General features: G+C 40.6%; 1 protein-coding gene across 2 annotated transcripts in view; it reads right to left on the bottom strand.

Moving 5' to 3' along the window:
- The window catches only part of Unc5c (unc-5 netrin receptor C), a 350,025-nt gene that overhangs the window by 12,833 nt on the left and 309,247 nt on the right, over nucleotides 1–27,945 (bottom strand). For both annotated transcript variants that reach the window (XM_059265033.1, XM_059265034.1), the window contains 3 exons: nucleotides 27,619–27,706; nucleotides 18,100–18,268; nucleotides 15,637–15,870 (listed from right to left, as the gene is read on the bottom strand). In XM_059265033.1, coding sequence (XP_059121016.1) covers nucleotides 15,637–15,870; nucleotides 18,100–18,268; nucleotides 27,619–27,706 — 491 coding nt within the window. The remainder of the gene's footprint in view (nucleotides 1–15,636; nucleotides 15,871–18,099; nucleotides 18,269–27,618; nucleotides 27,707–27,945) is intronic.

Below are 27,945 nucleotides of genomic sequence, written 5' to 3'. Positions count from 1 at the left end.
AGACAAAAAAAAAAGTTTCTGGGCTACATGCTGCTTGGATAGAAGTATAAACCCACTGCCTCCCAGAGTCAGCAGACAGCATGGCTCCCAGAGATGGTGGTAAATTATCTCCACCATGTTGAAAATCTGAGATGGGCAGAGTTGACCACTGTAGTTTACAGCAATAGATTCACAATAAGGCAGATTCACATGGAGTAAGTTGTTAAATGGTTTACAGTGTGTATAAAAATAAGCATAGGCTTGGAAGAGAGAGGAAAAGGAAAATAGACAGTTATATACAGAAATAGAAAGTTTTAAAAAAATAAAGTCTTTAAAGAAAAAATAAAAGTAATATAAAAAATAAGCCACATAAAGATGGAAATCACACAGAGTCTTGATTATACTGTCCTTGGGATTTTTAACTGCAGAGAGACATTTGATTGTAAAAGCTGCTGAGTTAAATCAATATGTATATTTTAAAGATATCTTGATTTCAAAATCTTTATCTAAGGATATGTTGCTTTGGAAAAGAGGTTCTGCTTTTGTTTCCACAGAAGATGAGACCCTGTGGATTGCTTCCAGGCTCATATGGCTTGATCAAGGAAGACCCCCTGAGAGGTCTCCAGATCATCCAACATTCAAAATCAACTTTAAGGCAACTGGCTCAGAGAATACAGCATCACAGACTACTCCAGTCAGAACTTGACCATAATTCTTAATTTTCTCAGGATCCCCCATTAGATTGCCAGTGCCCTCATCCAGCAGGAAGTAGTATGAGAAGCTATGCCCAAATTCCCAAAATATTGTTTATAAATGTTTATTTTTATTCAAATCAGGTTGATTATAAATGCAATCTCTTTCTAAAGAAGAAAAGGGGATAGTATAGATAGGATGAAAGGGTAGATTAATGAATCTACTTTTAAAGAGCAACAACTCGTACAAAATGTTTTAAATTGCTATAGATTTTAGTTCATTACAAACTTAAAGTTAATTTTGTTATACCGTATATATATTTCTACTCTTATTTAAGGCATTATGTTTGTGCAACTCATTTAAAATTATAATGCATAATTAAGAAATACAGATTAATAATTAGTCATCTATGATAATCAAACTTGTATTCATGTTAGTTAAGTTGTCTAGATATACATAGATATGTTTCAATTAGGTAGGTAATCTTTAAACAGTTCAAAGGCCTACAGAATATGTTATTTAAAATGTTTTAAAAACTTAGACTTTCTGGATAGTGAGACATGTCTACTCCTGGCAGCATTGATTTACTTCAAAGAGAAAGATGGGCATCAAAGACACTCCATATGGAGTTTATCTTCTTCTTGGCAAAAATAGCCATTTGGACAAGAAACTGTTCTTTCATGGACTGCTTGAAAAAAATGTTGTGTTGACTGGACATGCAGGACCCATGGGAAGGTGATCACTGAACTTTGCAAGGCAAAATGGTCCTTCAGATTCCTGCTTTGCAAAAGAAACTGCTATACATCCTACAGGACACATAAAAGTGACTGAGAGAGGAGGCCTATGGACTGAAAATAGATGCTCCAACATTGCAGAAGAACTTTGGGTAACTGTTCAGGTAGCCAGCTGTCTCTGTCATTCTAGATTTTTGGAAGTTGCTTACAATGTACTTCCTGTTTACTTAGGAAATATTATATCCTTCTGAGGTCTTTGATGTAGTTGAAGGCTAGATAGTTATAATTATGGTTTTCATTGGTTTTGATAGGAGATAAGGTAGATATGAAACTTTTGACTCACAAATATAGGATAGATAGGATATCTTCTTTATTTTTGCCAAATACAAATAGACTAAATATTGTAACTATAATTCTTGCTTGATAACTGTTTTGTTATATGTGATTTTACTATGTTAAAGTTAAAAACTTCCTTTTTAATTAAACAAAAAAGGGGAAATGCTGTGGGATAATGCTTTTGTACACTGGTTTAATGAAACGCTGATTGGCCAGTAGCCAGGCAGGAAGTATAGGAAGCATAAGCAGATGAGAATTCTGGGAAGAGGAAGGCTGAGTGAGGAGATGCCAGCCTGCGGTCCAGGGAGCAGCATGTAATGGCACACAGGTAAAGCCACGGAACACATAGAAACATATAGATTAACAGAAATGGGCAAGTTTAAATGTAAGAGCTAGTCAGTAGTAAGCCTGAGCTAATGGCCGAGCAGTTTTAATAAATACAAGCTTCTAGGTGATTATTTCATAAGCAGCTGTGGACAACAGGGCTGGGCAGGACTGGAGAAAAACTTTTAGCTACAGGCAAGGACAGAAAACTGATATTGAAAATGGGAAGGCATACTAATACAAGAAAAAAATGGTAGAAATATAGGTAAACAGACAATAAAGGGTTTCATTGAAATTTGAGAAAAAAGGGGCTGGTAATTAAAAGGCAACTTCCTATGTTATATTTGATAAAGCCAACCACCACCACCAAAAGTGTTAAATGTTTTAGATACTTAGTCCAATCTCTTATGGTTAATTATGTACAGAAATGAACTGATAAAAATTATGAGGTCCTTAAGTCACAGTTGCCAAAACATTTGTGTGTGTGTGTGTGTGTGTGTGTGTGTGTGTGTAGGTGCATTTGTGTGTAGACTAAAGGAAAACCTTGGGTGGCATTCATTTGATATCCACTATTGTTCAGAGACAGGGTCTCTCACTGGCCTGAGCCTCTTCAAGTAGGCTAGGCTGGCTTGGCCAGGGAACCTCAGATGTTAGCCTTTGTTTCTCCCTAGTATTGGGATTACAAACATGTGCCATCACACCCAACATTTTTTTGTCACATAGGTTCTTGGATTTCATGGCTAGAACTTTACCAACTGAGCCTAAAAGAGTATATATATATATATACATACACATATGTTTATGAGTTTAGAGAGAAACTTTTGGATACAGATAGTGAAGAATTTAAATAACAGATTCTGAACTAAATAGTTACCCAGATTAAGGCTTAAAAAAAAGAATACACCATCTCTCAAAAATTCTTGGTGAAAAAACCCACTCTATCCTACAGTATAAAGTTGTAACAGGAAGACACAATCTACATCCACTTTCATTACTCAAGCTACTTAATGGGACTTAATGAAGCATTTCCAACTACAGCTGAATTTATCTAAACAGCAGCACACTATAAGTTATCAATATCAATATCAATGCACAAAACAAATCACCCTTGAACTTTACTCCTCTTATCCTACCAAAGTTTCGATGATTAAAAAATGGTGGAATTTATGACCTTTTAAAAGTGGGGATCCCGGAAAATAATATTTGTAAGCAACTAAAGCAAAATATGGTTGTTTTCTGTGGTTATATTTCAGTAAATAAGATGGATTTCAACAATACAGGCATTCAGAATGTCATCTGCATGCACTGGGGAACAACAGAGGTGTGAAATACAGAGTGATCACGGTGGACAAGCTCGATCCATGTTGCTAGATACTCGGAGATGCATATGCTTTGCATTTGTTGAATGAATGCTGAAGCACACTCTGACCATCTATTCACTACTGAGCTCACCAACATCATGGATAAGATGCAAACAGCTCCATGAAACTGTGGCTTCCTGAGCTCATAGCTTGCATCACCAATTCCTGAAAGGTCCTTTGGGACATAGGAAATACTAGGACAATGGGGAACATGGTCTCAGACAGGGAGTCCTCTAATTAGTGTCTAATGGAAGCCATGAGGCAAGACCCCTCTGGCACAGAGAAGTGTGTGGTCCAGCTGTCTAACAGTATTGACCTGCTCTCCTCCATGGCTGGAGATGAGTAGCTATTACTTTTGACAGGAACTGAGCAGCCAGCTAGCCACCCTGACACAGATGTTGTGTTACTGTGCCCCGAGTCCGTTGTGATTACCTCAGCAGACCCCCAGAATCTCCAGTAGGACCTATAGACCTAGCCAGCTCACAATCACACATAGCCGCCCTCCCAGCATACCTTCCCTGACACTGCACATCCCATTCTCTGACAAGAATCCTTTGGCAGTCTGTGGAATGGGGAAGAGATGTGAGGGTTAATTGCAGTTGCTTCTGCTTCAGCAGGAACACATAATGAGCTTATGTTGATCATGTTCAGTGTCTAGTTAGCATAATAGAGAAAGCTGATGTTCCCAGTGAACCTGGCACCTGACAAATTCTAAAGCTAAAATGATGTTTGTTTATAAGCCATTAGAAGAAAAGAAACATAATTAGAAATCTTTGAGATTACAGTCATGCCAATCAATCAGTTCTAGCTTCTTTCCAGTATGCCCTAATTACCTCATCAAGACATCTAAAGAGCAATCGATAGTAATTATCTGATTACTATAGATCTTCATTACATCCAAATTATCTCCCTGGGATGTCTGAAAGAAGATGCATTGTATTCTGGGAGGTAATTGTACCCAACAATGTAGAATGTACACCCCATCCCTACAATCAACATAGAATGCCAGAAGACAATACCTTATCATTATCAGTTTTTTTTTGGCAAGATGGACCACCTAACAAAATCTTAGCTGCCTGTTGGCCATGACCTTGAAGTCAAGAAATCTAATGCTACACTTTGAATGCAAAGTCTGGGTTGGAGTCAGTCCAAGAACAAGGCTCAGTATTTCATTTCTCAGAAGTCATGCTAGGGCATTCTCCCTTGTGAGGAGTGGGTCTGTAGTGGCTTGGGGAAGCCTTTTCAAAGAGAAAAAAACAAACAAACGAAGTACCACTTGGTAGAAGTGGAACCAGAGGAATACTCTCTGCATATTATTTTGTTCTCCATCTCTCCATCAACCAGCAGGCTCATAATAAGCTGCTGTGCAGAGCTGGAACGTGATTCCTTGTATATTCCTATCATTAAAACAATAAGGTGTATCATCTACCAATCAAAAACTGATTGTGCATGTTGCATTAATTTCTTTACAAATATAAACCCATATTTGCACATTGCTATACCAATATGCTATAAAAAATAAAGTTACAAGCTGAGATTAACAAACACAGAAGTACTAATATTGTCTTTTGTTGGACAATGAGGCAATGGATCTGGGGTATGGAAACCTGATTTCTATCTTAGAGGTAGTTGGTGTGAGCAGCTGTCCTCACACCAAGATCTGGGTGAGGAATTAGCTCAGGAGTAAATATTTTAGTAATAAACATCTTTACTCAGATTTAACACATTTCCCCCCAAAAATCAGTGACTGGATTAGTGGTTCTCACTTGTGGGTCATGACCCTTTTGGGGGGGGTCAAACAACCTTTTCACAGGGGTCACCTAAGACCATCAGAAAACACAGATATTTATATTACAATTCACAACAGTAGCAAAATTACAGTTATGAAGTAGCAATGAAAATAATTTTTGTAGATGGGGTTACCACAACATGAGGGAACTATATTAAAGGGTTGCATGAGGAAGGTTGAGAACCAATGGACTACTGTTATTATAGCTAGGATATTCTACTCAAAAACAAACATAAAATACAAGATACAAGAACAACAGCACTGGCTGGGAATGGTGGCACACACCTTTAATCACAGTATTCTCGGGAGGCAGAAACAGGCAGATCTCTGTGAGTTCAAGGCCAGCCTGATTAACCTAGTGAGTTCCAGCATAGCCAGCAAGGACTACCTGGTGAGTTCCAAGACAGCTAGAACTATATGGTCAGACCCAAAAGAGAGAGACAGAGAGAGAGAGAGAGAGAGAGAGAGAGAGAGAGAGAGAGAGAGAGAGAGAGACCAAAGCACTAAAGATATTCAAGCACAAATAAAAGATATTTCAATCAATAAGTGAAAGAATTCCTTGACAATAAAGATCATGTAAATTCACCTGTGAGGCAAAATGACTAGTCATGCTCAGTGGATGCCACCAGTAAGTTTTTGTATTAGAAGCTTTAAGGGGTCAACCCACAGGACATTCTAAACAGGCTTTGTTTTCATATTGTTAGTGTTCAGTGCTCTGAGATATGTGATCGCCATTTCCACTTAAAATTACACTGTGACTTTTGCTTAACAAGCTTGGTTTTCTGGATTTTTTTCTGTATGTAATCATCCTGCCTAATATATGTGATACGGATACAAGGATGAAATAAAAATAACAGACACACTCCTCAATGAAACATGACTTTACAGCTAAATGTTTTCCTCTCCCGGACTTCTTAAAAACAGTTACTCAGCATCATCAAAATGTGTGAGTTATGTCAGGAAGGGCATGGCTTGGCCCACAGCTTCTGTTCTGCATGGTATTAGAGACAATGTGAACATATAACCAGGCTGAATGAGTTCCACTCAAAAACAATGCCTTGATAGACTTTTATTTTTTTTTTGAGTCACAAAGGTTAGGTTATTTCATACACCTTAATGGAGAATAAGAACCAAATATACTGAAGGTCAAAAGATTTAGGAAGATTTAACAAAATATCGTGACCTTGGAAAGAAATGTCATAATAAACATTAGGATCATCTAGGCTGTTTGTACTTAGAAATATAAAGGTCACCTTTCTTTGTTGAGGTTGTCTTTCCTATTAGTGGCCACTTTCACTTCCATGGCAGGTTAGGGTCCTGGGTGAACTTACTGGATACTCTGATAAATTGTCTCTGCCTGTTACTTTGAAAAGAATCTCAAGAGTGACTCAAGAGTGATTGACAGCAGATCCCTATCTCATCTCTCCATGAGAGCATATATGTCTACACACACACATGAATCCTAGAGTATTGTGACCAGGAACTGTCCCTGGGATCTGAGCAGTTACTTGGTGCAGCACCTGCTTCCAGCAGAGATGTGAATGAGGACTGAATTGATTCCAGGAGCCAATGAAAGACTGCAGCTAAGGCAGCAACAGGGGATTCCAGTGTAGAAACAAGCAGCTTGCATGATAACCAATTAAACCAGGGCATTATCCATGCCGAGCCATTAGCCTGGGCCACTTTAGAGGCCTAATAAATCCAAGCTCTTTTAAAGGTCTATGTGGAAAAATAAAGCAGCTCTGGTCTGTGCTCACTCCTCTCACAGGCTCCTAAATAGTAAGATCTGTCCACATTGGGCCTGACAGAGGGAGGGAAGTGGAGGCATACCTGGGAACCCATCTCTTATGTTCTTTACCACCAGAAATTCCCACTCTTCAGGATTGTTAAGCCATGCTGGGTTTGCCACCTCTGTGCTCCCTGACCCCCTTTTCTCCTACTGGTCCTTCCAACCACAGGCAAACTTCCCTCTAGGGACAGTCTCACAATTAGGCTTCCTGATTAAACTTCAGTTTCTTATAGTCCACTGAAGAGGGGGCAGGAAGGAAATGAAACCACCACTTTGCTTCATTTGTCTAGTTTCATTTTTGGTATAGCTTCTGGACTTAAAAAAAATTCTGTGTACTCTATTCCCAATAGAAACATAGAAACATGAATGGACTCCATCTATTTCTGCCACGGAGCTGGATCATCAGTACCGGGCTCAGTAGCAGGTGGAGGGAGTTACTGTGGAGAAATCAAGGATACACTAAGGTCCTAACAACCAGCCTTGCCCTCCAGGAGTTTGTGCTTGCCCTAGCTTAGGGAGCTAGGGCTCCCCCTTTGCTCTGTCCATGGTGCTGACCCAGCACAGGGCAGAGCTAGGGCATTCTCTCAACTCCAGTATGTGAGAACAATCTAGCAGGTGTTCAGCACACCATGCACATTACACCTCAGATCAGCCCTCAGTGATTGTGCTGACTGTTTGTACAAAGAGTCACATCTGTCACATTTAGTGAAAACTGCCCTGTTTTTATCCAGTCTTTATTCCTGTGATGAAACCTGCCCTGGTCATTTGGGAATGAGAAGTTTCTCTCTGCTACTGTGGCTATTGCTGCTGCCCCTGTCACAGCAGTGTGCCTGTACTCTACTAAAGCAGAGGCCAGAAAGAGCAGCCGTCCTTCTCTCCTGTTCCCTGCCAGCTTTCCAGCAGGCGACTCTCAGCCTTGTGCCTGCTGTCTCCGCCTTTGGCCTTCAGGCCTTGGGCTGCTGAGCAATGGGCAATGGGGAACAGCTGACTGTCAGCCAGCCTCTTCCACCTGCTCAGGTCAATGTCACCTCATGCTGCTATTTTCCCTTCCTGTGTTCACACTGGGGTGCTCTGCCCTGCCCCCAAGTCTGTCTGCCTGCCTTCATCCTTAATAATAACAAGGCTAGACGCCAGTGACCATGTGCAAACATTCCCCGTCAAGTCCCTTCGTTTCCAGGGCTCTTCCTGCTGTTCCAGCAGCTGCTGCTGCCACAGATGCTTGGTCTGAGCTGCCACTTTCAGCCTGCCCGGTCAAGGAAGTTTGTGATGCTTTCAATGCAATGTGCCAAGGGTTCCCACTCAATAGAGTGGCCATACCACTTGTCTTCCCTTAGTATACTTCTAGTGAAAACAGGATCTCTCACATAGTATTATGGAACAGGGACTTTTAGATCACTCTAGTACTTGTGAGTTCATCTTGCATTCACCCTTTAACATGTTAGTATTCCATATGAACATTCCACAAGCAATTACCACAAATTTAGAATAATACGACCTTACTGTCTTATGCTGTATAGACCAGCAGCCCAAGCCAAACTTTAATACCTGCAATTAAGGTTTGTGTAGGCAGTCTTCCCTTCTGGAGATTTGCAGGGAGGGCTCCTTCTCCTTTCCCAGCTTCTCCAGGCTGCTCACCTTGCTTATCTCATGATTCCCTTCCCCTGTCTTCAAATCCAACAATGAAACACCTGTCCCATCTTCCTTCATGATTACAACACCTACTGACCACAGGTTGGAAAGGTTCTTTAGTTTGCAAGCACTTGTCATTATTTTACACCCACCTCATCGAGGAGAAATTTGCAGATCATATCAAAATCTCTATGCTGTGAAAGACATTTACACATGCACATGTTCAGAACAGCAATGTGTACATATCTTTAAAGAAGCATTATTATACTTAGCACAACTTCTTTCCTTCACAATGTCCCCTACAAAGGTAAATTAAACAAGTAGGCTATTAGTAGTATAGTAGTATAGGATAGATCATAGTATAGGATAGGGCTAAGTACACATTTCATGAGAAGATGATAAGCAGAAGACACCATACAAAGATCCTTGTGACCACATCTGACCAGCTACCAAAGAACTGTCCTGAAACTAGACTACACTTATTTAACATCTTTGGTAAATGTGTAGTCACAATTTCCAAATGTGACAATAGTCTCAATACCCATGTAGGGATAATTAATAGTATCTAGTTCCTATTTTGTGCCAGATTTAATAACTTTGTCCTTGAATCTTCCAGGGGTCCTGGAGGTAGATACAATCATTGGAACTTTTAGCACATTTTTCTTGGTTTTAGCTAATACATGTGTCATATGCATGGATACATTAATGCCAGAAACCAAGACCATGAGAGTTTAATACCAAAGTCAGGTTAGTTCTGAGGTCATCTGCTGCTTCCCTGTTGTCCATCTGTCCCCGTGGGAAGCAGCAGATGGACAACAATGGGATTGGCAACAGGTGCAAGATGGAAATAGAGCCACCTATCCCCTTTAACAGACTGCCTAGCAAGCACAGCCTAGGGGGCATCATATCATTGACAACCGAGATTCATCCAAACCTTTGCTCTACTTCTCAGTGTTTCATTTCTCTCTCTCTCTCTCTCTCTCTCTCTCTCTCTCTCTCTCTCTCTCTCTCTCTCTACTGTACTTTCCTGGAGCTTACAGTAGAGTATTTGAGAACTAGACTAATCTAAGGGAGAGTTTTCCCTGTGCCCAGAACTTCACAGAGAAAACAGATTGGGGTAATGTACATTATTTGGTCTGGATCACAAATGCATCTGTCAGAAACTCAATAAACATCATGCACTATACAGAATGAATGCAAATAACCCCTTTAAGTTTTAGATTTCTGCATTTATTGAGGGACTTTAATATGAGGAGATGTCTCTGACAGTGGAGCAGAAATTACATATTTCTGCATAGATGTATTTTTCTCTCTGGATGTTTTTAAACTTACTCCAAATATAACCCTGTTCTCTGTTAATTTCTGGTCTATTTATGCTAGGATTTAAGTCTTTGCAAATAATGAAAGGAAAATATCATTTTTATTACTTTAATCACCCAAGGAGGAGGAGAGAAAAAGAAACTCACTGATACTCCAAACACCATCTTTTTAATACGCTTGACCTCTCTATTTGAGTTTATTCCACACTGTTCTCACAGTTTTCAGCATCTTTATCTCTTGGTGTGAACTCAAGCTCAACTTTGCTCCCACTGGCCCTTCCTGCATGTGCACAGGAAGAAACTGTCCTGAAAAGCATAGAAAAGATTCCTGCTGTCTTCCATCGGCCTTAACTTCTACCCCAGCAGTCACTGCTGGCATTCTGATTCTACCTCAGTGCTTCCAAATTGCTAACTGTAGCTTTTAAATTTCAGGTGACAATTTTTGCTCCAGGGCTTAACAAAATTCAGGAAATTTGTTACAAAAGCTGCCCAACTCAAAGAGGTAGGCAGAAAGATGAAAGAATGCATTGGAGCATCTTGAGCCTGACTGACAGGGAGGCCTCCTGTTCCTTGTCTAGCCGTACACATAATAATACAACCAGATTTTAGACACATAACTTTTTTCAAATGTAGCCATATTTGATTAAAAATAACAATTAATATTCTTTGTATGTTTAGGCCACCATCTTTTCTCATAATTTACAAGGACTGTGTAGTGGTATAAATTAAAAGTGAATACTTCTCTGGACCTCCACCAAAGTTCCATGTTTCTGTTTTTCCACAATTCAGAAAGGCTCCCTACATTGAGCTGTAACTTTATGAAAATGTCAAGCCCTTGTAGACACAATACTGAGCTCCAAGTGTTACTGGTAAAGAGTTAGCTTAAATCATAAGCCAGGAAGCAGATCTTCTTCCTCTCAGGGCCCAGATTTACAGGGAAGAGACTGTATCAAAGACATGGAGGCACAAAGGCAGAACTGATGGAGTATCCATGGAGTGGGAGATCGCTGTTAGGCGTGAAGATGGCTGTGATGTGATCAAGAGCTTTGGGGGATATAGAAGAAGTTCCAAATAACTGCATGTGAAATATGCATCAGGAAGAGATCAATAAAAGGACAAAGGAACAGGGCAGGCACTATTTAGATTAGTCATTTTGGGGTTGTAATGAGCCTAATTGGAAATGAGCCTGAACAAAAAGTAGAGAATCTGTCAATTTGTGGGCAGTATTGGCCATGGGAATCAGTGCAGCTGGCTTCAGCTCAATGTGAGAATGTGTGAGATGAATTCTCTTTGGATATGGATAGATGCATAAGAGGATCATTGGATCGGGAAACCAGGGAAGGTTGAAGAAGCTTTTCTAAGAGCAAGTGGTGGCTTCATTGTGGACAGAGATGGAAGCTCATGAGGTTTTAGTCATCACATTAGGAGACAAGCTCAGATTTGAGATCCTGGCAGAAGAGAAGCTATAGCTGAGACTAGAGAACATCTACATGGATGGATGAATGATGTGAGCGGATATGAAGACTAAAACATTATATCTAGAACATTCTGGGGGTAACATTGAATTTGACAGAATACTTGGAGTAAAATGGGTTGAAAGAAAGATCATAAGACAGGTCTTGGTGGGACTGGTTTGAGCAGTGGTCTGCACTTAAGGAATGCAGTGGGTAATGAATAGCAGGAGAAAAATTCAACTTACAAGTGGATAGATGCCCCAGAGTAGCTACTGAGTGTAAGAATGGGTAGAGTTTTTTCTCTCAGCCTTGTAGTGAATTAAAAGAATGACGGTTCACTGCAGGCACTGGAAGGGATGAAGAGCTATCTGGAAGGTCCAGTAAGTGAAGGAATGGGAGAAAAGATGATTTGTGGATGCAGGGTATGGAATCAAGTTTACAGAAAAAGATGTGTGAACATGTTTAAGATAATAGTCCTCAACTGACTGAAAACCACGCAGGAAACAATAAAATATAACTCCAATAGTAGCCAGTGTAGATTAGAGCCTTTGTAGAAGGACCCTTGACCAAGTCTCCAAAACCCCAGTAGATTTTTTTCACAAGTACTGTGATAAAGAATTACTAGATGAGGAAGAGATTGAGAAAGGAGAAGGCAAGGAGAGAGAAGGAAGGATTGGGAGGGGTAATTCTAAAAAGCTTGGAAATGTAAGGACTATAAGAATAGCATGGAGATGGCAGGCCAGCAGTGAGAAGCCACAGGAAGTGTGCCAAGAAGGTATGCTTTTGGTACTGGAGGGCGCTTTTGAGCTAATCAGCCTTCAGGTTCCATTTTAAGTATGAGTGAGGTAGTGCAGACATGACTGAACTAATTGTCTCTTCAGAGTGTTGGATAGACCATTTACTTATTACTAGGATTTTGGTATTCCTGCATTATTAAAAGGCCAAGAGGTGCAAGAATGCCTCATCCATTATTCACATTTCTTTCCAGCTAAGTGCTGGATCCCCAGATGCCGAGAATTTATAAATGTCTGTCTGGAAAGCATTGACCATGATACAAACTGCTCTTGGTTGTTTTCACTGCTAAAGGCAATCCGTCTTTCTTTTCATTGACCATTTCCATCCCTGTTCTATAATTAACATACTCAAAGTGGTTCTTGCAAAGTATTACATTTTTGCATAGATCTTTGTGTGTCTATAAGGAAGACAGTTCAGGAGATTCTGAGTATTGCTATGACAGAATATAAATTATGAAACATTTTAGATACCATCAATGTCTTTGACTGTGCACTTCTTGCAATAATTTTTCATGAAACTGTTCAGAGGATCCACCTTAATCAGACCCCATGGCTCTCCAAAAAATACAGTATTTCCCAAAAAGAATTTAAACCCAGCATGATTTGTACTCTGATGGTGCCTTAGAAATGTCACACACATCAGCAAGGAGGATTAAAGAAACAACCTGAAGCCTTACACAGAGCCATGTTCTCATCACTTTGTTCCATATGAGAAAACCCAACAAGCTTGGTCATTAAAAATATATGTAGTGACCACCAACAGAGTCCCTTCCTCTTCCTGGATGCCTTGCTGGCCACATCTACCATGAGGACTGCACAGCTGTCTACAGCTGCTCACTTCTCCATAAGTCCCTTACCGCCATCTTTTGAGATTGCTTCCTGGAAGCCCTGACCTGTAACCTCCATTTTTCACAATCCAAAATTATTCTCTGGACAGAAACCACAGGAAGAAGTGCTTTGACAGACAGAACATGCTCTTCTTTGGCTGTCTTGATTTTGTCACTCTCATTCCCCCCACTCTGGGCGCTCTAATTGCCTTTAGCTGGCTGACCTTCCCGCTGCCATCTGATGGCAGCGTTGGTCTCTGTCTGGCTCTTCTGTCAAGTTAGTTCCATAGACCAACTGTAGTTAACTGCCCACACTTGAGGCCTGCTTTCTCTGCACCATTGCTTTGTGACCTAGAGCAACTTAAACTTTCCTGACCTTTGGAGTCCACACTCATCTGTCAAGTAGAGATGATACCTTATGGGGTTATTGTAAAAATTGAATAAGTTAATAAAAATATGTAGAATTTTGCCTGGTATATAGAAGCACACAGTAATAGTCATTACTTTTATTTTTCTATTGCTCTTTGGATATTTTCCCTTCTAATCTTGCTTGAAAAATATCAATGCCAGGTGGCAGTGGCACACGCCTTTAAGCCTAGCACTCCAGAGGCAGAGCCAGGAGGATCTCTGTGAGTTTGAGGCCAGCCTGGTCTACAGAGCAAGATCCAGGACAGGCACCAAAACTACATGGAGAAACCCTGTCTCAAAAAATCATAAAAAAGAAAAATATTGGAATCTGTTGTCTATTCAGAAAATTAAACCCTTATATATTTGTTTGAAAAGTATATGTTATTTTAAAACTGATGCTGCACACAATAATTCTGCATATTTATGGTATATAGTATCCTGTCAAAGGATGAGATAAATACTAAGTAATCTGACTTTTGTGTATATTTTGAAGTTGATTTTATAGGATCAAGCAACAGAAGAATAGATACCAAAAGCTAAGAAGGGTCAAAAGAGGGAGGGGAACAGAACTTGACCTAGATAAAGCCACATATATATATATATATATATATATATATATATATATATATATATATATAGTTGTCCCTTGGATATCTTTGGATGCCAGATTTATACTCCTAACTCAGTAGTCCATAAGAAACAGCACTATTGCCAACAAAAGTTTGTGTCATCCAAAATTAATAGTTGATAATCCTTATCCACAGAGTCAGAGTTTTAAGAGATTGGATCTCTGGAAGGAAATTAGATGATGAGGGTAGGACTCTCCTAAATGAAATAAATGCCATTATAAATGAGACTCCACAGGCCTTTCCAGCCAGATATCTACCACATGAAGACACAGCAAGAGACCAGCTATCTGAAACCTAGAAGGAGTCCTTACCAGTGTCCAATCCTGCTGACACCCTTACATTGTGTGTCCAGCCTCCAGCATGATGAGGAAAAATGTCTACACTTAGGTTGGTTACCTAGTTTGCTGTATTTGTCATAGCAGCCTGAATTGACAGAGTAACAAAGCCACCTACCCTAGACTTTGCCATGTTTAGAGACAGAAGTTTGATCTTCCATTCCAGTATCTCAGTGGCAGTCACCATGATACTTGCTTAGGAACTTATATTCCTGTTTCCTTCCTCTTATGCCTCTGGTACCACCACAGCTTTGCCGCAATCCCCTTAACAGCTTGACTCTGTCCACTGAAGTCAGAGTCTTGGGTCTAATGCATATTTCTAATCATGCCTTGCTTCTTTTTAAACCTTTGTAGACTCCATAGACTCTCTCTGTCAGCTAAGATCCATCTTGTGAGCTTACTGGTATAGTACATCTGCATAAAGGCATCAATTGCCATTGACTTTGGTGTGTCTTCACCCGGTTCCCTGTATCTGGACATCTCTAATGGTTTTCCTCCTCAATGCTGCTTAAAACCTTACCTTCCATTATAACAAGTCTCAAATGTTAGCTTTTGTTCAGATTTCCTTAAAAACTAGGTATCTCCCCTCCCTGAACTCTCACAGAATGTTGTATCAGCAATGACATACATCACATTCTGGCTTATCTCCTCAACCCTAGCATACTTCCTTTATTCCTCCTTCTAGACCATAACTTCTTCAAAGGCACTTATTATATCCCTTAAAGCTTCAAATGGGATAAAACGAATGGCAATAATCACGCCAGGAATTAAGCTCATTTATTCTGCAAAGCAGCAGCCTGTTGTCAAATGCTAACCCTCTCCCTCACAGCCCTCGTAAAAAGAATGGGAAAGCATATAAATGAAGTAGCACACAAGAGGAACATACAGTGTGAGCAATTACGCCAATTTCTTTTATAGGAAGAACGCAGCTGAGATAAACATGGAAGCAGATTATCTACCATCCACGGGTTTCATTGCCAAATTCTTCTACATTTTTCATTAAAAGTGCTCAAGTAAGGTAAACAAAAGTAGCCCTTGGGAGGAATCAGCACAGAGAAAACAGCTTATCTATCAGCATGGCCTCTGAGATATATCTATTTGTGTAACTGCTTCCTCTGGGACCCATTGCTTGTGTTTATGCACCTGCCCAGAGCCACCTCCAGGTGTGCAAGGTCGCTCCAAAGCCTTAGCTTCTAGGTTAGGGTGAAGGGGACAGGTCAGATGGGAGACACTTACCTTTAGTGCATCCTGTGTGTCATCCAGGCAGTAGACTCTAATGCTGTACTCCAGGGAAGAACAGCAGAGGGGCCCAAAGATGGCCAGTTTCAGGCGCTTGGCGGCTGCTTTGGTGGTGGACTGCCCAACCAGGGCGTAGGTACTGAGGTTCTCTGTGAGGATGTGGCAAGCCTCTGCATCCAGCTGAATGTAACAGGGGGTTGTGAAATTTTCCTCTCCCACCACCACCACGTCCTGGGAATGAGAGGGAATGGGACATGGTTAAGCTACCAAGGACATGTTCCAGCCGCCATAGATGGTGGTAGATAAAGCAGGAATACGTCCTTGAGTTCTAGGTCATCTTTCTTTAACTCTGTGGCACCAGTCTTCATTCTCCGTCATCAGCTCTCTTTTATCATTGTCTATACACTGATGCAATTGTTCGCATAAATGTTGTGGAATCCACATGAAAATCCAGAAGAAACACAACAAATTGTCCCTTTCAGTTCAGTATTCCTGGGTTTATTAACTGCTTCTGAGAATTTTTTGTTTTAATCTTTCAATATTTTATTTAATCAAATACCATATCAACTTTTCCCAAGAATCCATATGTAAAAATATTTAGAGGACTTAAGGAATTAAGACATAATATAGTATCACTGTTCATTCTCTTTCAAAACTCATCCTACAGTTAATTTTTCAGAATAGTATACTTTCCCCTAAAGAATCTCAAGTCTCCACAAGGTGAGCTGTGGGAAGTTCATACTGCCTTTTACACACTTCTCTGCTGTTTTCTCTCATGTAATCTCTAAACAGTTTATGACTTTAGACTAAAAATTCTTAGTGAGAAATAAGGGGAAGTGATGATTTTTGTAAAAATAATCTCCAATTCAACCATATTCTGATTTATTCAAATGGCTTCAGTAATACACTAACAAAGAGAGAGGGTCAGGTCATTAAGCCAAGATTCAACATTCCCCAAGCTCCCAGGGCAGTTGGCAGGGTGGAAGGTGGTAAAAGGTGCTGAAGACTGGGTAAGTAGAATGTATGGCTGAATTAAGAGTGCAGTGCCTGTTGCGCTCAGCCAATGGGATAGCAAACCCAGGGCCAGCAGAGCCATGATTTACACAGACAAGTACACATTCTGATTTTTATATATTCTCCCTACTTTTAAGTAATTCAGACTGAGACAAAAACATTTCATGTGTGGGAAATAAAACATATGCATGAATACAATTCAGTCTCTGAATTAGAGCCTTCCTTCTGCACCCCAAAGAGAAGGAGTCTTTTCTACAATGCTTTCTACTGTGTTCCAATGGGTCTGACTCATGGTAAGTGCCAACTACTAAAAAAAGTAGGTGAATGAAATTTAGTGTCTATGTCTGGATAACGACATGAATGAATTAGCCACCTCAGGTGATAGCTTATTGGCTAGGCCTTATGACATCATCTGAGTGGTTATGAGCGGTCTTTTAACAACATCAATGAATTAATATTTTGAAGCAAATATAAAGGAATTTTACACTGATGAGAAAAGCAGCCGAAGGCCTCTAAGTTTATTCTAGGCCCCAGAATACTGGACAAAGAAGAACCTGGGGAGAATGTTTCAGAAAATCAGAAAGGTGTGGCCAACAGTGGGCACCATAATCCAGGCCTTCTTTCCAAGAGTTTGCATGAGAATGTTCCTTGTACTTTTCTGGACTCTTGAGTTCATCACTCTATCATTGTTGGCATCATTTAGCCCAAGAAATGGAAAAGGCATTAAGCAGAGAATCTTGCAAACACTTAAGATAGGACTTTAGACTTTTTATGACAGTTTAAAGTTTAAATGAAATTAACATGAGGCCCATTTATGTCTATTTGAAGACTCTAGTTAAAGGATAATCCCAAACTCAACCTTAGACTTGAGGTGCTTTGATAAGGAATGATTCCCTCACATGGTCAAGTATAGTCAATGTTCATAGAAAGGAAAAATCTAGTTAATCCCAGAATATCATACTTTGCTGCTAAATCAGTTTTCCTAAAATATCACAGCCTTAAACTTTCATGTATATCTTTATAATTTTTTTGCTAAAAATACCAAAAGTAATTATATTGTAACTTCACATTTTGCATATGTAAATTTTTATATAAATATACATTTATAGTATCATTTTCATATGTATTTGATAAAGATACTCTTGAGAGACAGATGCTGAGTGAAGAGTTCTGATGTAAGTTCTGATAATTCCCCCATTCCCTCCCCAGCATGTGGTGCCTGTACTCTTAACCATGAGTTACCTCGACTTTGGAGTATCCTTTTCCTGTGAGCTGATTTTGAACATCCCCTTCCTTTTGCCCATCACTCAGAAGATTTGGTCTTCTGTCTCTCATTTTGAGTGTGAACTAAAAGGCCATCATGCTTTACTTTAGAGATAGAGGTCTTCCTTACTTGCACCAGTGATGGACACGGGTGCCCTGTTTCTCCCATCGACACTCACTCACCTCCCACTGTCCCTGCACTGCCTGGTTTTTGAGCTGGATCTTCCAGTCTTCAGTGTTGGGGTCTGCGCAGTGATGCAGAGTGAGAATGACGGGGCGGGTCAGCAGAGCTCCAGAAGGCCCACAGCTCACCACAGGGGTCAGTAAGGTCTGAGACTCTTCCATGGGGGGCCTGCAGGGAGAGCAGAGAACCACATCTGTGACGTTTTCATGGTATCAGTGCACTGTGTGATCCTTGAGATCTAAAGTTGGATAAACAGTTCAAATCACTTCCTCATAACACTTGGGGGTGGGTGGGTAAGGCAGGAATAAATGGAAGCCATGTTTTCTATAGACAGGCTTTCATCTTGTAAGACTGGAGGTCTTTCGGACAGCAGTGCATTTACCGGCATCTCTTTGATCCCTGTCCTCAGATACAGGGCTGCCTTGGATAGTTTCCTCTGAATTCGTGCTCTGATACTTTCAGGATAGAATGAGAAAGAACAGAATCCTTATGCAGTTACATAAGCAGCTTTTCTGATAACTCTCACCATGGGTCTCACAGTGTTTTAAATACTTTTGTGTTTTCAGGGCCTGACTTGAAAAATACTTCAAAAAACTCACTCAGAATGAGGACACCCTAGAGCTAAACTTAGTCTAAATGACTTTCAGGCATAATTCGGGCTAGTATAGCAGATTAATTCTTTCAAATGTGAGCAGAAAGGATATGGGATGGCATTTCTATAGCAAAGTAAAATGAGATCACATCACTTACATATTTCATATGCGAAAAATCTGGTCAAAAGGGACTCAAAGATACAAACTGTTTCTCTTTCTCTCTCTTCCTCCCTCCCTCCCCTTTCTTCCCTCCCTCCCTTCCTCCTTCCTTCCTTCCTTTCCTAAACTCTGTCAATCTGTTTATTTTACATTACTAAACAACAAGCAAATGGACAAATTAGTCCAAGCTGCCAATTAGTATGTGAGGAAGTCATTCCAAAGTTCGTGAGGTTGCTCATCTATCTCACAACTCAGAAGGGTTGTTTTGTGATTAGACTAAAGACATGTTTCTTAAGAGTTCTCAAGTTGACTGCCAGAAGAGCATGGCTACAGGAGTCATACGCCCATGAAATTTTAGGAGGGTCTTCAAACGCCTCTGTCCCTACAACAAGAGGCTTATGATACCACAACTGACATGTGGTTAGTGCCTTAGACGTATCCAAATTTATAGTCCATGGTTACTACATTATCATTTATTTATTATCAACTCACATTATAATCAACTAGAATGAACACAATCTGCCTTCTAGACAATTCTTTCCACATATCCTTGACCTGCTAACTAACCCACTTTATATTATGTATTTGGAGATTGTTTTGATATCTTATTCCTTAGAGAACACTCTCAACTTTCCTAATGTCATCTGACAAGCAAAGATTCGACTTCCTTCCTTCTGTTTCTTTCTTCAAGTTCATGAGGAAGTTATTAGTGCTTTGGAGTCTCGTTAAATTGGGCATCCTGAAATTAACCTAACTTAAATGTTTGACCTAGATTATATAGATATAGTCACATATGACATTGCATTGGGTTATTCTCAATCAAATAATAACTTATAAATATTATGCATCAGGCTCTAGTTAAGAGGGGAGGATGGAGATACTATTATTAAAATCTCCTTTATAAAAGTAGGTGATGAACACCACTGGAAGCTAAGTCATTTGTTAAAGCTGAGCCCTAAAGTATTCCTAATATAAGTATTCTTAGGCTACATCAAGTCTATATAGTTTTGTGTTTGTTAGATGGCTTTTGAACCGAGACATATTTATATCTTTAATTTTGCTTTATTAGATTCGATATATAGTCTTAATGTTATATCATTCTTCCAAATATTATTTACCTCCCTCCTATCCTTTATAAAATGGATATGACTGCCATTTTTGTGTTCATTATAATCACTAGCAACATTGTAACACAAGAATTAGACAAAGATAAGTCCTTTCCAAGGTCACCACTTGAAGCCTCTCTCTCATCAAACATCAATACCTTGGAATTATTTAGCTCAACCGAATATAAACCCATTAAAATGCACATCTCAGTGACATCCTTCTGTCTTATTCATGTAGACATTTAAAAGGACATCTCAAATTCTTCCATAATTGCAGTGGCTACCTGAAATTGATTTGTCTCTTGTTGTTACCTATAGTTCATGTATTATTTATCACATCATCTAGAAGTTAGTAAATATCTATGCCCTGCCCTCATCTAATGCTAAATATATGAACAGAGATGAATGAATGATGGCAGCTAATATTATTTTTAACATTGTTAGAAGAAAATTCTTCATAGATTTATTATGATAATAGATGTGCTTAGCTGTTTTCAAGGATGGTTGTCTACAGTTGTCTTTGAAGATAAAGATGTCTTTATCTGCAGGAAATGATAGGCAGGTTTGCCTCTCATTAAGAAAGACTCAGCTTCCCCATGTTTAGTGGTCCATTTATTAAAACTGTGTAGATATCACCTGACCCTCTTTGAAATACACTGGGAACTTTAGCTCAGGGAACTAACACAAAATTGAAGATGATTTAGAACATGCCATTGTTGTGACAGATGAACTTTCTGACCTAAAAATGTGTGCCTTCTATCAGCACTGAAAACAGTGACAGCTAGCGTGATAGCTCATATGTGAAGCCAAACATTATAGCCTTCATAGTTGCCAGTTATCACCATCCCTAAAGCCTACAGTTTGGTCCTTATTGCCCTTAAGAGTCTCTGACCTCATTGCTTCCTCCTTCCCTTGAGGTTGTACTGTGATCTCACCAGCTTCTGTCCCTTCCTTCTACCCTCCCACGTGGAAACCTCAAAAAGTAAGCTTTGCTGACTTCCATTCCTTTAATATCCTGCATAGCGTGTTTCTTTTATTAAAACTATAGTTTTCTAGGCACCTGGGGGACGTACTTATATTTGGAATCATAAGGTTTCTGGCAATAGCCTGAGACTTCAATTCTACCCCTTCTACCTCTTTGGTTTTCATTTTCTCTTAACACATTTTGTCTTCCTCCCTTTGTCTAATTTCCCCCCTATACAACATAAGTGAAGCTTTGCTTTCATTTTGTCATGATTAATATTACACTATCAGCCTTTGGCGATGACTTTATTGTTGCCTAATGTCACTTTTCCTACCAGGAGAGAACTAAGCCTGCAATGATTGTGCTTTCCTGAGACCTACTCCTACCTTTTAGTTACAAGTGTACCTTGAGAGATGAGCAGTAAATTTACAGGGAGGGCCCTCAAGTGGATCTATTTCAAGTGGCCCTAGCAAAGAGCTGAGGTTTGGAAATGTCTGTCTGTCAGGCTGGTGTCAGCAGCTTGTGCTTGGGGGAGGGAAGGAGGGGCTTCCTATCACTGCCCAGGAACATAAGGGAGAAGAAGAAAGCCCCTGCTGGGTTGAGGAACTGTCAGTTGGACACTGAGCACACCCCTGGCATGCTGTATTGATGGGCACTGCTCTTGCAGGAGGGAAACCAGACAAGGGAGGGGGAGCACGGGGTGGACTATGGATGTCAAAAGAATTAATTAACTCAGTGAGGTGCAAAAATGTAATGAACAGGGAAGTGATGAAGTCGAATTCATAATGGGATGAACAACAAAGAAGTTAAGACTGTCATATGCTCCCAAGATGAAGAAAGCGATAGAAACTGAAGGCAGTTTCCACTGCATACGAAAGGAGAGCATAGGTAAAAGTTAACTATATTAAACCAAAGGTCAGAAATGTCTAAATTCATACAGTCATTACTTACGTAAAGGGAGGGCATCCAAAATACATAGAGTCAAATAGTAGAAACTACATGTAAACTTCATCTTTGACTTCGTAGAGAAGGGCTCTAATCTATTTATGTCCTATGTGCTATCTGAGGCACTCAAGCAAACAGTCTGTACATACTAATTGCAGATGACAGGGACTTGAACTCAGAACAAAAATTAGCTACAGAAGCAGCAATTAAGTAGAAACTCAGCAAAGTTCAATGATCAGATTCTTAAAGCGTTTCAAAAGCAAACAAGCAAGCAAACAAAATCTAACACAGATAAAATCACGTTAACAACTGCTCAGGTCTCCATGCCCCTAAGATAAAGTTCATGAGGGGAGAAGGTGGTTTCCTTGTCTGAGAAATTTGCTTTCAGCTTCTGCTGCCTATCAGTGAGAAGACTCTGTACACAGAACAGCATAGATAATTTTCATGGGAGCAAAAGCATCAGCTGCCCATGCACACCTGTAAGGTAAGGTGTTCATGTGACACCTCTCCAGAGGAGGAAACCAGAGCTGCTAGCACACTTGCCTGAGGATACAGGCCTAATGATTAGCACCATAAGATTTCACACAAAAATCATTTGGCTTCTTTCGCACCGGTGTGTATGGGGTTGCTTTCCACAAGCTTAGGGACTTTTTGAAAAGGATCTGCCTCCATCAACCTCTCTGTGGACGTAAGGTGCCTTCTGTGAATACACACCTTTCTGTCAGATCCTTCAGGGTGACAATCCCACCTAAGGCTCAGCCACCTTCAAAAGCACACACATTCCCACATAACAGGCAAATTTGAAATACTTGTACTAGGTGCTCCTGACAGGGAATATCCAACTTGCTTCCTATCGAAAACTCAATTGAGAAAACACACACACACACACACACACACACACACACACACACACACACACGTGCCACATACATATGGAAGCCACTCTGAAGGGCATGCTACCATTTTCCCAGTCAGGCAGAGTCTATCCCCAGATTAAGTCAGAACAGTTAAATATTGTGTTTTGAGCTGAATCCTTGTGGAATTATTTTTTGAAGCGTATACTTTGGGCCCCTACCATCTACTTCCCTGGAGGATCTTAACACAAATAGTCTTTAAGTTCATTCCTACTTTTGTCTTGGGATCTTTGTGACTCAAACATATTCTTTATGAGGAAGCAGAGAAGAAGGACCCAGGCTCCTTCTAGGCATATTGTTCATGTAGATCCTAAAACTTAATGAAGTCTTTCTTTTCATTTTATTCCCCCTTTCCTTCCTTCTTTTTTTTGAGACAGAGTCTTTACACAGACACTGCCGGCCTTGAATTCCGGAATTTTGTGTCTCGCTTGTGAGTGCTAGAGTTTTAGACATACACCACTGCATCTGGCTACCTTTCCCCCTGGAAGCTTTGGAATAGCTGATTTATTATCTACTCCCAGGAAGTGTGCTTCACTATGCCACGATTTGATATTCCTACTACCCTCCTGACTTTATATACATCACTCTTGTTCCATTGTCTTATTACTAACTCACACCTTGGACTAGTTTTGTAGTTAACAAACCCAGCAGTTTTTAAAATGGTTCTCCCTCATTATTTACATTTCAGCCACTGTCAATCACCTGCTTGATCTAGGATACCTCTTTACCTTTTCTTTTAAAGAATTCTCTTATGCTGTGGCTTATTTATCCTTATACATATTCATCCTTTAGTTCAAAAGGACTCAGGGAGGAGCCATTATATAGTACTGCTGTGTCAGATACAAACTATGTGCTCACCTTATCCTTTCACATGTAGTTCAATAACAAACTAAACCAGAATTGGAATGCCCCCCTACCTCTGTTTCTTTTTGCCTTGGAAATCTATCTCCTGCTGAGACTTCATTTCTGTTCTATGTCTGAGATCATATCTTACTTACATCAGAGCACATCTCCCTCAGAAACTGAGCTTCTCCCCTCCAGCCAGTAGCTGCATTATCTCCCCTTCATCTGCAGTGCCCAGACCTTGCACCTTAAACACAAGCTATGTATCCCTTTTCAACACTCTGGCCAGTTAAAATATACTTTTCGTTCTGCAGTAGCTTTCACTTTTTACTCCTCTGTCTTCAAGTGTGGCATACTCCACACTCACTGCTCATCAGCCCAACCCAACCCAGAACCTTCATGAAGATGTACTATTCCTTCCCCCAGCCCATCACATCATAAGTTACCACATCACTCTTTAAAAAGAAGTGCTAATCCTGTGTCCTTAAGCTGTTCATAAACTTCCTGTGGACCCCCACTTTCACATTTGGGATTTCTGAACCGATTGCTCCCTTTGGCTGGCTGCTTGAAGGAACTACTGCGGCTTTGTGTTTTCTCCAGGGCTCTAGAAAGTAGGAGAGGAAGAAATCTCGGTCCGGCCTTGCAACTCTTCACCTTCTTTGGTCAGATGTGGTTTGTCTCATCTCTGGCTCATTTAGGCCACACATCTGCCAGTCTGTGCTTTGCACAGAGCACATTCAGTAATGATAAGGCCTCATTTGTCACATTCACTATGCCACATGTAATTAAGTTCACGCCTCCCTTCAGACAACTCACATCAGCAGATGACCAGCTGGGTGTTATCCAGCTGGAAACACACCCAGTTCTGGTTGCAATGAAAGGAGTCGGAGAGAAAGAACAGTGGAGAAAAATAATGCTCACAGTTCTGCTGCACATGCCTTCAAGTGGCACTCCTCTCTTGATGTCCTCACCCTGACTTCTCAGAAAAAGTTTCATCTGTATTACATAAAGATTGGAGAGGGGACTGGAAAGATGACACAGAGGTTAAGGGCGCTGGCTGTTCTTCCAGAGGTCCTGAGTTTAGTTCCCAGCAACCATGTGGTGGCTCACAACCATCTGTAATGAGATCTGGTGTCGTTTCTTGGTGTGGGGAAAAAAATTAAATAAAGATTGGAAAGGTCTTCATTGTGTAATGATGAGTGTATTGAAAATGTAAGATAACGAGAAGGTGGAGTTGGGTCTATGATGTACACAGGAGGGATGTCATCTTGGAAAGTGGGAGAGTTCTGGGGTCAGATGGACTTGGGTTGAATTTAGCCCTCCTCCATCACCAAGGAGACTTGATGCCCAGAGCTTTAGTTTCCTCACCTTTAAAGTGGGCTTCATCATAATGTACAGAGTTTTACCAAGACAGAAACATATGGAAGAGTCTGCAGAAGGAACATCAGGGATAGTTAGTTTTGCTACTCATTCTAAAATACACTACCACTGTGCTTTTACAGGGAGACCACATCTGTGTCATATTAGAAAATGAGTGGTGTGAGATATTCTCATTTATCTGAGAGGTCATCTTGTGTTCTACCTTTGGTTCATAGTCTCTGGTAGGTGTTTTCTTTTTGTGTGTATGTATTCATTGTGGAGGCTAATCGTGGACTTTTGGTGTCTCCCTCACTGCTCTATACCTTACTTTTCTCAAACAGAATCTCTCACTGAAACGGAAGCTAGTTAATCTGTCCACATTGCCTTGCTGGCAAGCCCTCAGGGTCCTCCTGTCTCTCCTTTCCCAATGCTAGGATTACGGGTGTGTGCCACTATGCCTATATGTGGGGTGCTGGGTATTAGCCTCGGGCCTTCATGCTTTTGTGGCAAACAGCTTACACACTAAGCCATTTCCCCACCCCACCTTCTACATATTTTGTTTTGAGATCCTGAGCTTTCTCCACACACACAACTTTCCTGATGCAAACCAAGTTCAATAGAGTAACTCCCCCTTCATTACTTAAAGTCAAAGGCAATGGAACCTTAAGGAACAGGTATTTGACCTCATCAATACTCTATTCCCTCCCCTCTGTCCAAAATGTACAATTACTCTCTGACAAGAATAGCCTGAAAGGATGGAAAGGAAAAACAGAGGAGAGTGGGAGAGGACACACCATGCAATGGCAGTAGCCCAGTATGGCTTGGGCTTTAGCTGGGGATAATGATAGCATGAATAAAGGACCCCAGGAACACTGCATGTCTCTGCAGCAGGAAGTACAAGCCAGTTCTCAGGTCTGTCAAAGGCGCTGCCCAGAACATCAAAGGCTTTGGGGGGCAGCATCTGTTTAATGTTCACCTTCGCTTAGGATGAGAGAAAATAGAATGAAATAAATCCATCTTGGTGTTCGTTAGTTGCTTGTCTTGCTCCCAAAGCAGGGAGTCCTAAGGATCTGTGAATGTTGCTCTGCACTAGAGATGAAAAAATATATTTGACATAAGTAAATACAAACCTTTTAATGATTTTCTGTGGCTCAAATTTAAGGCATGAATGATGTGCAAGGGTTAGTGGTTTGGTTTCTTGCTATTGTTTGTTTTTAAACTTCTTAGTCTGGCTGTTGTTTGTGTAGGTGGAAGGATATTACCAGAGGGGGGAAATGTTCTGGGTCATATTGTTATAAATAACTGTGTTTCCACACAACAAAAGAGCTTTTTGGTTTCTGAAGTAGGGGACTAGAAAGAGCTGGCTTCCTGAGGATGAGAGTAGGGAGTAAAGTGCATGAAGATGATCACCTGGTCTGCATTTGTCACTCAGATTCTGCTCAGAGCCAGACCTGAGGATGCTTTTTCCTGGACCAACAATGATCCTCATAGAAGGAGCATCTCCATTTTCAAAACATCTTTGTTTTAAGATGCCAAGGTATCTTTGAAAGCATTATTCACCCAGGCTTCTAGTGCACTGCACACCCCCCCCCCAACAACAAGCACACAAAGAACACACTTTATGTGGGAATTGATCAAGAAAGACCATCTCTGCTGTGTCAGAAGTTAAACTAAAAATTGAATTTAGGACATCTAACCTGTTGTTATCATTTTTACTTAAAATAGTTACATATTGATGAATAGGACACTTTCTAAATAGAACCTTTGGATTCAGTATGGTTTTAATCAACACCAGGCTCATTTTGAAAGGTTGAATTATAAAAGCTAAGCATAAGAAGGCTGACAACTCTTGTGCTGGAGGACAGTTACAAAGGGAAGAATCTGCACAAAGGCTGTGCTAGGCTGAGGTGGGAGGGGGCCTATCAGGGACTGTGTTAGGCTGAGATGGGGGGGCCTATCAGGAGTTGTGTTAGGCTGAGGTGAGAGGGGCTATCAGGAGTTGTGCTAGGCTGAGATGGGGGGGCGGCTATCAGGAGTTGTGTTAGGCTGAGATGGGGGGGCCTATCAGGGGTTGTGCTAGCTTGAGGTGGGAGGGGGCCTATCAGGAGTTGTGCTAGGCTGAGATGGGGGGGGGACTATCAGGAGTTGTGCTAGGCTGAGATGAGGGGGGGGACTATCAGGAGTTGTGCTAGGCTGAGATGAGGGGGGGTACTATCAGGAGTTGTGCTAGGCTAGGGTGGGAAGGCCATGTCAGAAGCTAAGGGGTATCGACTTTTGTGACTTTTATCTCTACTATGGCTAGATTTTTGACTCAGGTCACAGGAAACCAGCATATCTATCTAAATCCACATCTCCGGACAATTTGTGAATCATGTTTTTGGCCGTATTTTCCTGCTTAAAGGATTATATGTCCGCTCATAGAAAAGATCTCTAGCATTCTATCCACACTCAAGATATGCAGTGTCTACAGCTTCAACAGGCAAGAGAAGTGAAATTGGACTTTGTTTTTTATAGGTCTAGAGTCAAATGTATGTTACTCAAGACAAAATATTTTTCATCTATCGTTTCCATTGTATAATTCTCCTCCAAGTGAGACATTGATAAAGTCGAACGCATCAGAAAAAAACATGTTTACCTCATAGTTTCTTTCCTGTGTACAGTCACATACATTTCGTAGACTCTCCCTTGGGGAATGGCCCCAGCGGGAATCAGCAAGCTTACTCCTGAATAGCAAAAGAAAAAAAAATTGTATAAGAGCTATGAACCAAAAGGAAGCTTTTGCAACAAGCAAAAGGGAATGAGATTTTGTGCCCATGTGGCACTCATCTTTCCATTTTCCCTAAAAACGTGTAAAGGTCTATAGCTGCCCTCCCTGTTTGCTGGCCTTGCTTTTCACCACAGCTCCCTCTGAACTGTTATGGAATTACTTAAGAGAGTGATGTCATTTTAAAAGTTCGTGTTT

Source organism: Peromyscus eremicus, chromosome 6, assembly GCF_949786415.1.
Source record: "Peromyscus eremicus chromosome 6, PerEre_H2_v1, whole genome shotgun sequence".
In the NCBI taxonomy this organism is placed as follows: Eukaryota; Metazoa; Chordata; class Mammalia; order Rodentia; family Cricetidae; genus Peromyscus; species Peromyscus eremicus.
Note: the sequence above shows the minus strand (reverse complement) of the source record. Positions and strands in the feature narration are given on the sequence as shown.